We start from the raw sequence: 11055 nt of genomic DNA, 5'->3' as shown, positions 1-11055 counted from the left end.
GGGGGGGGGGGGGCGGCCGGTAGCACCAGTACCTGGGAGAATCCGAAGGTCAGCACTTGTTATTCTTTCCATAGAAACCTGCGCCGTAGGGTCCGGCAGCTGTCAAGCTTCAGGTGCTGCCCACTCCGCCACCGTTACGTAAAGGGGCAAGAACGCGACGATTCTTTGTGAGCAGGCACTGTTACAACCGCGCATGTGCGGGGCGAGTCGACGCAGTCGCGTTGTGCCGCGGGCTATCGGTCAGCCCCCTGTTGTGTCCGACCGCAACGTTTTTGAGGGTTGCTTAGTCGGCTTCCTGTGTAGCGCCGCCGATGGGCGCACGCGGCGCCACATAGGCGCGTATGCCAGAAACAGAGGATAAGTTTAAGCTTTGAAAAGGCCGAAGTGTTTGTCTCACCGATACCCATAGAAGGTGCTTCCAACCGGTTAGACCCGGCTGGTGCCTTCGGCAGCACGCGCGTTACGGAGTAGCTGATGTCCCTTCTCAGGGCACCGGTGTAGACGCAGTGACGTTCGGCCATTCGACTGCTCAACAAACGCCACCAGTCACAAGCTCACCAGCAGTCCACCTGGAGTGCCAAAAGCCTCGCTCGGCAGCTTTTGCGACGTCAGAGAGTATGCGGCTAAGTCCGCGGAACAAAAGCCGAAATGTAACCGCGTCCAACACGTTGCTACGACCGTGTTGACCGAGCGGACCGGCCGGAGTCGGGACAACCGCTTTGTAAGAGCACTAGAAGGAGACGCGCAGGACAACAAACAGCTCCTAGTTATTGATATTAGCAGGAAGACTGAGGCTCTCTTATCCCTTCGCGAAGGGTCAAAAACGTGGTCTAGCGTAGCCACCGGCTGCGCCCTCTGTGCGGCCCCTGTCGCGGACGTGCTGTTGCGGGGTGCCGCCAACATTACTGACGTTTTCCAGGATTCTCTTTCCTCGGCGAAGTTTGTGTCCAGGTGAGGTTGCTCGACGGGCGTCCTCTTGTGGTGAATCGACCCGAAGGCCTGACCACTACTGTCCTGCAGGTCAGGTCTGCCTCTCCGGTTTTTGGGTCGGGTTTTCTACAGCTTCGCGGAAAGCAATGATGTCGCGCGTGGCCATTGCCGGGGGGGGGTTGACGGCACTCTGCCTTTGCGGATACGGCTCGAGCCTGGCGACCGTGCTGGGGGCCTTTTCCACGTCTCCGGTTGACCCCGTACCTCGAAAGAAGTCCGAAGAACCTGCGTCTACCGACGGACACCTAAGCTTACCTCGCGTTCTTTTCTCTACCTTAGGGGCGGCGGGTGCTGCTGCGCTTCTGTATAAAGGTGGTAACATGATTGAGGCGGGAGCGCGCACTTCATGGTCACTAGGAGCAGTCCAGACGTCTCGAGACTTTATTGACCTCTCCACACTTATGAAATGCCTGGCTGGTCTTTCCCTGGGCTGGCAGGGCGTCTGGCTTTTCAAAAGTTTCTCTTCTCCGGGCCGAGCTCATCGAGAAAAGAGTGCCGAAAGCGAGAGCCCTACGAGTCCGGCGACAGAACATGGCATGGCCCTCACACAGGAAGGCGAGGATGCGTTAGTTCAGACAGCTTTGACTGGACTGGGTCTTGCTGTCCTCGGTGGAGGAATGGTAGGTGCCCTCTGGTTTCGCATTCCCGAGGAGACCTTTGATGATGTTCTACTAAATGCGAGGCTCAGTGTGGCGGCCTCGTTAATGGGCGGTGGCGGCCTCGGAATGATGCTTCGGCTAGGGAAAAATTTTCATAAATCCTCCTTTTGAGCAAGAGTGTGCATCGCATGATCGCTGTTCAGCTGAGCGTACCTGCACAGTCATTTTGTCGCGGTGGGTGGATAAGGGGGTGCCGAGAGTGCAGGCGCAGTGTGGAAGTCGGGAACGTCAAGCCGCTGACTTCGCCGCCCTCAACTTCCTTGACTGCAGCCGCTGTAATTGTTCACGGGCGGAGAGGAGTCGAACATTCACCGGCGGTTTGTCAAGACCCTGTTGCGATTGAAGACAGGTTGTTCCCATGCCGGCGCACACTGCTCTTAGCATACGGGCTGGGAGGATTCACGAAGGCAGGTGGTCTGCTGGGCTTGCTGTTGAGGGAAGTAGCTAAGGGCCCTCAAGTAAAATTGTCTGCAGCCCTCGCAGAAATTTGTCAGTGACCTCGCTAGTCAGTGTGACTCATGGTCCCCGCTACCGCTACGCAGAAACCTACTAGACCGCTGCTAGGACAACACCGTACTGACAAGACTTGTATCCGAACTGTAGTGGCTAGAATTTGTGGTGTTGTAGATTATGCTAAAGACGCGGTGAGCCACGTGCCACAATGAACGCTTCCGCTTTGTGCTGAGGGCCCATATCAGAAGAGAAACTTTTCTGACAAGAAAGGGCTGTTGGTTACCCTGCTTCCTGTCCCGCAATCCATAGCCGGAAGGCCACAGGGCTTCGACACAGCGAGGAGAAAACCGCTCGCGGCGATTATAGAGCGTCTCGCCATTTTGTTAAATCTCTTTTCAGTTCTTTCGCAGAGTTCGTATTCTTGCGTGGCTTGATAAAGCTAGCGCCAACAGATTTCGTGAACGCTTAGTGAATGACTGCCAAGCTGCAACTCTCGTGACCAGTTGTAGACGACCATCCACTTGCGTCCACGGGAGGACACTTCCGAAGACTCATCGCAGAAAGCTGCAGCTTTAGAACGGACGCCACAACGTTCAACCTTGCAGATAATCGGTGCGCGACAGTAGCGCGTCTTTAATCTCTTTCTGACGGGCTGCACTCTTACCACGGAACCGCCACACCGGTCAGAACAACGACTTCTTTGGTGCACCTAAGCAGAGTGCACATGCCGAGCGTCCGAAAGAAGAGTTGAAGAGTCCCCGGAGTGCTCCGACAAAATGGCCGACTACACAACGTGGCCCGAAAAGAAGGTTCTCTTCCTTTCCAGCTAAAAAAGTAAAAAACCTTGGTACGAGCGGGTGATAGTACAAAATAGCTGAGGGGCACGTCCGCGTAAACATATGCTGGAAGTGTGCTAGTCCAGGGCGCTGTTGCAAACAAGGAGTCCCGCTTTTCCTGATTGCCGGATGGACGCCCCGACGCCGCAAGCATCCGGAGGGAACTGTACAGTATTTGAAGGAGGATTTACACCGCTGCAGCTGGCCCTTGCCTAGACGCGGTGATGGAAGCCGCGTGCTCGAAACCGGGAGGCATCTACCGCTACACCAAAGCGCGCTCGAGTGCGGGTCCCAATCTTGCCCACTAGGAGCCCAAAGCAGCCGTTTCCAAGATCTGGGGCGTTTCTTTCGAGTTCGCCTCCGTTCACGATCGTGCGGAAGAAGCCCACTGGAAGTTGTGTTTGCTGCAGTATTGCCATGGTAACTTTGCTACAGAGAGATTTGCACGGACCACTGCAGTGCGACAAGACTGGGGGCGACACCGCACAGCCGTGGGCTTCACAAGAAAAAAACTTCTGAGAGAGAAGCCACATGACTCGCACGCCGCCTGCACAAAGGCTTGAATAGCAAGCTAGCCTGACGATTATCTTGACAAACAACTTGCGCCACGTCCCCCAAGAGATTAACAGCCGACTTCGGGCCAGTCGAACACGTGGTCGGCAAATGCATCATTTATCCGGCGCGGGAACCCCCTTGCAATCGAGTGAGAAAGCGCTACGAGCAGCGCACGCTCTGCCCCACAAGGCGATAAACAACGTCGGCTTCCGGATGTGCAACAGCAGGCATTTTCCTCTCAGAGCATTGCATGCGGAGCGGGTGTACGGACACTGTCTTCAAGTCACAGCCGGCTATTGAAGAGCCTCCCCTTCCGAGATGAAAAGCTGTCTCCGAAGACTCCAAGCGCGCCTCTCCCTGTCCTCCCGCGCCACGCCCGGCCACTCACACGAAAAGCGCTGCGGCTGCATGGCCGTGAGGCGACCTGAGTGAGTGTGTATCTGCTGTCTCGTTACGCAGCCGCAATGATATATGGAATCCGCGCCCAGCCTTACAGTTGACAGTGTGTTTCTCTACCCAGCACCCATGCGCCTCGTGTGGACACAGGATACCGTAGAAGCCTTTCACATCCTCTCATAACGCTTCGCGACGGCGGACCGCGGAAAGCGCATACCGTGCTGAAAAACCTACAGCGGCCTCCCGCCTTAAACCCTCCGCCACTTGTCTGAGGTCTCCTGAAAATGAAAACCTAGAAGACGACGGAGCACAACATAGCTTCCAAGCCTTAAGCAACGTAGACTGGGGAACGCGAGCACTGTCAGATCTCCGTACAGCTGAGAAGGCGGAGATAATTAACACGAGAGAAAGTGTCCTCCCTCAGCGGCGTCTTTTTTTCGCACCGTTTGCGGTGCTTGGTACTGCCCCTGCCGAAACTGCCCGAGTTCTGCTCCGCAGGCTATAATTTGACATTCTTTTCCCCGTGAGAGACTTCCGTCCCCTCCGACACGACTCGGCTGACCGAAAGGAAGTTATCCCATCAACAGCCTCCCCGCTCTGATTCGCGGTAGTGGAAGCCGGCGCGCTTGGACTTCTGCTCGAAGGAGGAACGTCGACACGTGGAGCCTGCTTGGCGAATAAGGCACGGCGGGCAGGTAAAGACCTGCTCTCCGTAACTTTACGAAAAGAACACCGATCAGAAGGGCACCGAGATTGCGTTCTATCGTGACTTGCTACGCGACCGCACGTTTCCGAGGACGCGAGGCGAGAAGCGGAAGATGAGGGCTTTCTTTTATTCCGCGATAAGGGAGTATCTGGCCGGGCGCGCAACGCTGAACCCTTGAACGAACAGTGGTTGCTGTTTGCAGTAGCGCGGGTGGTGCTCGCTGAAGGCTGCCGTGAAGCTCCGCTTGAAGGACGAGATGAACGGGATAAATTACCAAGGACACTAACAGACGACGAGCGCTTGGCCGCATCCGAGTTCGAAAGACGCACTTCCTCAAGAGAAAGAAATCCATGGCCTTGAACTTCTTGGCAACCACAGGTTGCATTGGGCGTCCCACACCTGGGTACAGTGCGGCACGTAACGGACAAAACCCGTCCAGAGACATTCCTCGAGGTAAGATAGACCTGTCAAAGATCCCGTCGGCCGCAAACCACTCAATCATAACCGAAAACCACTTCCGTAGGCGAAGCCAATGAAAGCAGAAATGGTCGCAACTGGAATTCTCACACCGAAGCTACTATGGGGACACCAATCAACGGAAAAGTCACCATCAAAAGTTGCAGAGAGAGTGCGCAGAACAGACAGATTCTACGTGAGAACTCTCAATCATCCCCTTGTGATCCATAACGGACACCGAAAACGTTTTCCCCAGGCAACGGCACCTCTGCTGAAAAACTACCTCCCCACTGTGCCGCCGCACAAACCACGTCGGTGTCAGGGGGACGACAATTAGTGGGCGAACAGTGCAACACGGACAACTCCGCTAGCGCGCTCGCTATGATGCCATGTAGTTAGCCGATTGGACAACAGGTGTTTGTAACGAAAAGAGAACAAGCGCCAGTGCAACACGCACCGAGAGCTCAAAAAGGGAGCGCCCCCAAACCCTTGGCTAGCATCGAAACAGGCGACACAGTTAGTGACCGAGACTTACACATAGCAGAACTTGAAACCGCAGCGACACCGCATGCGGTGGCACCCGCTCTCCAGATGCAGCACAGCCCCGCACTGCAGACAGTCGCGAAGGTGCTCCGCCTGAAGAAAAAAACAGGCCAGGACCAGTACACCAAGGACTGCCTTCACAGCTGGATGGATTACTACCGTTTGACTGAGGTCCCAGCTTTAGCTTTGCTTCTCGACATATCAGCTTACCTTTTTATACTCTTCAAAAGCAACATCTAGCCGTCTTGATTCTCTCCAAAATGATAACGAGTGCGACTCCACGGGCTTCTTATCCCTAGGGTTGGCTACTGATACTCCTCGCGCCTGATCGCAGCTCTCGCCCTTGTGCGGTGGCCCGCCGCAGATCAGGCAGCTGAAAAAAAAAGGCAGAAGGTATATTCTACATCCGTAAAATTCTAGTACATATACCAGTCAGCGTCTCGATAACGACTCCGAAGTTGTCAGTGGCTCGGGATATCCAAGATCCATTCAATTTCGCGAGAGCCTCCGTTGAGTTCAGCTGCAGTTTACAGAACTTGGGAAGAAAAGGCCACATCGCAGGGCCGCAAGAAACTTGTCTAACCCGGCGCAACGAGACGACTCAGACCTTTAGAGCACCGAGCAGCTAGGACTATCATAGATTCTGCATACTACTACTCTAAGTCGCTCCGGTGGTCGGCGGCGCAGGGACGCTCTCGACAGAGCCACCCACGGGCTTACCTGCGAGAGCACTTTGGACAGATATCCTCGCCCAGGCGTACAGATTCGTCGCTTAGCCACTCCGCATCTGGCGGCCACCAGAAAGCGTAGCCGCATCCTGGGAAAAAAAGAAAACAGCCATGACCGGCTTCATCCTGGTGAAAGGACAAAATCACGCTAGGCGACGTTTCAGAACACACCCCTTCCTGCCCCCTGACGCCGGACATCGCTGCGCATTAGCAAGAAGTCACTCCAGTACATGCGCCGCGGGAATACGTCCATAACTCCCGCCACATGCCTGCACGCGAGCGAATTAAGGCCGAGCACTCGGCGAGACGCGAAAGTTCCGGCGAGTGGAGCCATTTCGTATCTCGCTGCATCAAGATTGCCGCGCTCCCCCATACGGCAGAGCCATTGCTATCGACCAATGACACAAGGCAGCAGCTTAAGCACGTCGAAAGGACACACACGTGAAAACACTGGCCACAGCGGTCCTGAGGGGGGACTATCACATGCAAGTGCAAGAAACAGGCCAACGCGCGGCTACATGATCGTCAACGGGAAGCGCCCTCTGCCTTCCGACGGACTGTCCAGTCGTCTGAGGAAACTGCAACCGGGGTGAGCGTGTCTGCTTCCCCGCATGAAACGGTACACTCGTGCCTAGGGAACAGCTGACACGAGCCCTCTGCCTGGCCACTTGTGGACCCCAACAACAGTGGGGAATGAAACTTTGTAGTCTCACGATCGCAGGGGGAAGCCCTGCGGCTGTGCGCGCAACTAATCGTACAAACACCACGTTCAACAGCCCGTTGCTTACTGAGACCCCAGAACCCTTGGACAATACTCCAATAGAGACTTCTCCTCAGGCAGGTTGCCAACAGATCAGACACTGACTAATTCCCAAGCGGGAACTAGTACAACCACTCACCCGGAGTGAGGCACCGCATCATGTCTCCTGCGGTGTCTACGTAGGCTTCGAAGCTCCTTTCTAGATACATTCCGTATAATGCTTCTCCCTCCAGGTCTCGGGTGACCCGGATTGGAGAAGAGCACGTAGTGCTGAGGTGAGACAGAGACGACCTAAGGGCAGCGCCGGTACCACAGTTAGGGATGGTTCTCTTTTCGGCTCCGTGTGCTCGGCGTATTGCTGCCGAACTCGCGACTGCGAAGGCACGAGTCCCTTGTGGTGCATCTTCGCAGTTTCTTTTTCTTCCTTGCCGCAACGTGACCCCATGGTGGTCGTGGGAAGGAGTCGGCGCAGAAGGGGGCGACATCGTCCTCGAGTGGTCTTCAACCTTCTTGCTGGCGCGAAATCGCGCTGACGATGCCCCGTGGAAATCCGCCAGAGCATCCACCCCCTGTGTTGCCTTTCCCATTAACACGACGGGCGTCACACTAAGTCCTCGCGGATCGTCTTGCAGGTTCTTGAACCTTTCTTCCTGCTGTGATTCCACTGGGAGAAGGAGACGACGCAAGACGCTCTGAGAAACCTCCTTCCGGCAGTGAGGCAGTGGACACCGAAGAATGGCAGGGCTCTGTTCGGCGTCACCTCCCCCGGGTGACGGAACGGCAACTTGACAATTGTGTAAGGAGAAAGTTACGTATTGCCGCAAACAAACCACGTGAAACTGGTGAGCGTCTGCGTACGGACGCACACTGATGCACTCCTTCACCGCCGAGTCGTTTAACCCTCTTCTTGACGCCATCACAGAGTCGCTGGTACACCCTTGAAGGTTCCTTGACGAGAACGGCACCAACTGCTTGAGGAATCTGTTTCGACTTCTAGTGACGCAGCTCACGGCTTCATTGCTGGCAACCTTGTCACTCACGTGGTCGGTACTGCTACGAGTCCGCTTTGGTTGACGCCTTTGGACACTGTTCGGAGAAGGCTCAGAAGGCGACTTTGTCCCCGGGTAGCAGTCGAGGGATATGCAGTTGTCGGATGGGAGCATAGGCTCCAAGCAGATGCTGCACTGCGGGAAAGTTGTGTCATCTTTATTCCCATCAGTAGAACCCGAGACGTATACATTCCGAAGACCGGCTGACTGGCTGCTGGCGCTCCTTTCCATCTTTCTTTGTAAAGAGGCTCCCCCTCGACACGTTGTGCGCATCTTCCCACCCGTTCCGAGACACGTTTCCGGCACAGGGCCTTTGGAGACGCAAGTGTAGAGAAACCTGTATCACGATACCGACAGCCTCCGTCGCGCCTTCGCAAAGCGCTTTTATCAAAGCGCGCTACCCTTGACTTCAGTGACCGGCACCTCCTTCCATACCGATGACGAGGCCGACAAGCTGACCATATCAGTTTTGTAACTGCCTGGCATGCGACAAGGCCTCAACATGGATAGACTCGGCTCAGCTTTCGGAATCATGGCCAGCCTTCGACATGCAGTCCACCCCAGGAGCAGCTGCGCGCCGCAAACAGAAAAAGCCAGAGGTCGGAAGCGGACCCGAGAAGAAAAAAGCGCGAACCAGCGTAGCTGACTGTGCCTGGGGCAGTGATGACTTTTGCCGCTTTCCAAGCGAGGACGCGACAAGACAAACAGGAGAAAAAGAGAGGGAATAACCACTTGGCAGACAGGACAACGCTCAACAACGCAGGAAGAAACGCTTGCCCACTTGAGTGCGTCTAACAGCCGCAAGCGGCACGGCCCGTACGCAAGCGAGACAATCTAATTTCGAGTGACACCTGGGAAACACTGGCCGGGTCCCAGAAAGGAGGGGAGCATCTCACGCGCAGCTCCCGGCTGACAAAGGGGACTAACAAGCCAGACAAGACTCCATGGAGTCTAAAGCCGAGACATAGCCCGTCGAAACAAGCTCCGCAAGCACCCGCAGGAAGCTTGGAGCAACACCAACAGCTCTCTTTAGGCTGGTGCGTAGATTCTGAAAAAAAAGACGTGGACATTCGTCCGCGCGCGGCTAGGGCGGGTCTTGAGCCAACGGAAGACGAAGGGACACCAACTTACGACGAAGAGACACCAACTGCAGGCAGGATGATATGTTCAGCTTGACTATACTCGGTGTTACGCGAGACGTCGGGGAGCGACTGCTTCTTCAATACCCTTTCCAAACGAGTAATCTCCCGCGCGGACGATCGGAGCATGCTTACCGTCCGTGAAAAGCAGGCCGGAGTTGTCTTACAAGAGTATCAGGCCGAGACGGCAAAGTTGCACAACGGCATGCATCCAGAGCAGCTGGCATACCAGCAAGACCGGACGTCGATTGCACAGCACCTCGGCGCAGCTAGCGGTATCTGCACCTCGTTCCGCAGCCAACGCAGGTAGTACAGCCGGCGATCGTGGCACCAAGTGAGAAGCATGCCCAAACCCATGCACGAATTTTTTTCCGTTTCTGACGGGGTACTCCGTTCTTTCCGGGCACGCCCAGGATTAGCAAGGTCCGCTACCGAGCGCTTCTTATGTGCGGAGCATCGTGGCGCGGAAACTGGACAAACTCGACGTCGCTTCCTCCTCTTGCCGAAGCGAGGAGTTTGAGTGTTGTACTGAGGGCAGAAAGGCTTTCAACAGCAGAGGGAGTGCCTCCGAGTTACAAGTCCTCGAGTCAAGGCCGTCGCGGACTCGTGCGGCTCTCGGTCGGACCGGCGGCTACCTTTTGGAGAGTTGGATGAGAGGTACGTTCGATTGACTCTGGAAGCGTTGAATGCTGCTTCTATTCATTGCACCTGCTGTAGCGGCACACCGCCTCTGGAGGTACTGCCGGCTCTGTGTCTGCTTGTGCTTCGAGAGAAACCTGTTGCGGAGTCCCGGCACCTGCCGTCCAAAGCATTCTGCTGCGTCGAGGGGTGGGACGATGAGCTGCTGTTTGCAGCACGGACTTTGCACAGTCATTAAATCCTTTTCCGCCTGACTTCTGTTTGAGTCCGCCTTGTCCTTGCAAGGTGCTCAATTGCAGGGGCATAGGAATGTCGTTACATGGCCGTCTTCAGGAGTTTAGTTCCAGAATGCTGTGATCGGTTAGGCAGCACCCGGGTGTCACGTGCAGACGTGTCACAGTGACAATTGCCATCATAGCAGACAGACGGACACTCTCACTTGTCATTTCGGCACCTGGTGGTCTCCTGTTGGGATACCGGGGCTATGCCCCCCTTGACGGAAAGGGCGCCTCACGGCATTGTGGTTGCGCCTGCTGTATGTTCTCCCAGCATTGATTGGCGAAAGCTTTTGCCGATTTTTGAGGGCCCCGGCTCGCTGCGAACTGCTCCCTGATCCGATATGGCAGACTTCGACTACTTGTGTCGTTTCTGTTTCACTCTGATGGACAAGGACGGGGACGGGAAAGTGAAGGTAACGCAGCTTGGCACGATGCTGAGGATGCTGGGACAAGTTTGGTCTTACGCGTCTATTTTGACGGTGGAGAACAAGCTTGGTCACCGACCTGTCACGCTTGATGTCTTCACTCAAATCGCGAAGCAGAAGAGAGCTGAAGAGGCAAAGGAGCGGAGGAGGCCACTGAACGAGGATATGCTTGAAAAATACCACATGTCTCGCAACATAGGTTTGAGCCAAGAGGAAATCAACGAGCTGAAGGTCTGCTTTGATCTCTTCGATCCCGACGGCAGGGGAGTTTGCTCGATGAAGGATGTGAGCCAGGTTCTCTCGTGCTTGGGAGAGCAGCTCTCTCCTGCGGACGTGAACAGGCTGCTGACTCTTGAAAACCTGGATCGAGCCGAGTACCTCCGTTTTGGCGACTTCTGTTCTCTTTTCAGTCGCTTGCAGTGCTAAATTTTTTTCCCAAGTTT

General features: G+C 55.4%; 3 protein-coding genes across 3 annotated transcripts; 2 read left to right on the top strand and 1 right to left on the bottom strand.

The window, feature by feature from the left end:
- The first annotated feature begins 917 nt into the window (after window positions 1-917).
- On the top strand, window positions 918-1957 carry CSUI_001632 (uncharacterized protein). The gene has a single exon (XM_068061837.1). The coding sequence runs from the start codon at window positions 1077-1079 to the stop codon at window positions 1758-1760; it is 684 nt and encodes a 227-aa protein (XP_067926196.1). The 5' UTR covers window positions 918-1076; the 3' UTR covers window positions 1761-1957.
- A 516-nt stretch (window positions 1958-2473) lies between these two features.
- Window positions 2474-9363, bottom strand: CSUI_001631 (ibr domain protein). Its single transcript, XM_068061836.1, has 5 exons — window positions 7222-9363; window positions 6315-6411; window positions 5805-5967; window positions 5587-5687; window positions 2474-4994 (listed from the first exon to the last, which is right to left on the bottom strand). Exons 1-5 carry the CDS (start codon window positions 8402-8404, stop codon window positions 4310-4312), a joined length of 2229 nt encoding a protein of 742 aa, XP_067926195.1. The 5' UTR covers window positions 8405-9363; the 3' UTR covers window positions 2474-4309.
- Window positions 9364-9541: 178 nt separating this feature from the next.
- Window positions 9542-11038, top strand: CSUI_001630 (ef hand domain-containing protein; the record flags this gene model as incomplete). Its single annotated transcript, XM_068061835.1, has 2 exons — window positions 9542-9927; window positions 10536-11038. The coding sequence occupies exons 1-2, from the start codon at window positions 9921-9923 to the stop codon at window positions 11036-11038; spliced, it is 510 nt and encodes a 169-aa protein (XP_067926194.1). The 5' UTR covers window positions 9542-9920.
- Window positions 11039-11055: the final 17 nt, after the last annotated feature.

The sequence above is a fragment of the Cystoisospora suis genome (assembly GCF_002600585.1).
Source record: "Cystoisospora suis strain Wien I chromosome Unknown contig_657, whole genome shotgun sequence".
In the NCBI taxonomy this organism is placed as follows: domain Eukaryota; phylum Apicomplexa; class Conoidasida; order Eucoccidiorida; family Sarcocystidae; genus Cystoisospora; species Cystoisospora suis.
The sequence above is the reverse complement of the archived record's forward strand: the minus strand, read 5'-3'. Positions and strand labels throughout refer to the sequence as shown.

Bases quoted from the DNA above. Each gene is read 5' to 3' on its own strand.
- CSUI_001632 (XM_068061837.1), top strand. From the start codon at position 1,077: ATGATGTCGCGCGTGGCCATTGCCGGGGGGGGGTTGACGGCACTCTGC.
- CSUI_001631 (XM_068061836.1), bottom strand. From the start codon at position 8,404: ATGCGCACAACGTGTCGAGGGGGAGCCTCTTTACAAAGAAAGATGGAA. The intron at 5,688-5,804 runs GTAAGCTGATAT...TTTTTTCTTCAG, and splicing joins CTTTTGAAGAGTATAAAAAG to GCGGAGCACCTTCGCGACTG. The intron at 4,995-5,586 runs GTAAGTCTCGGT...CACTGTACCCAG, and splicing joins GGTTTCAAGTTCTGCTATGT to GTGTGGGACGCCCAATGCAA.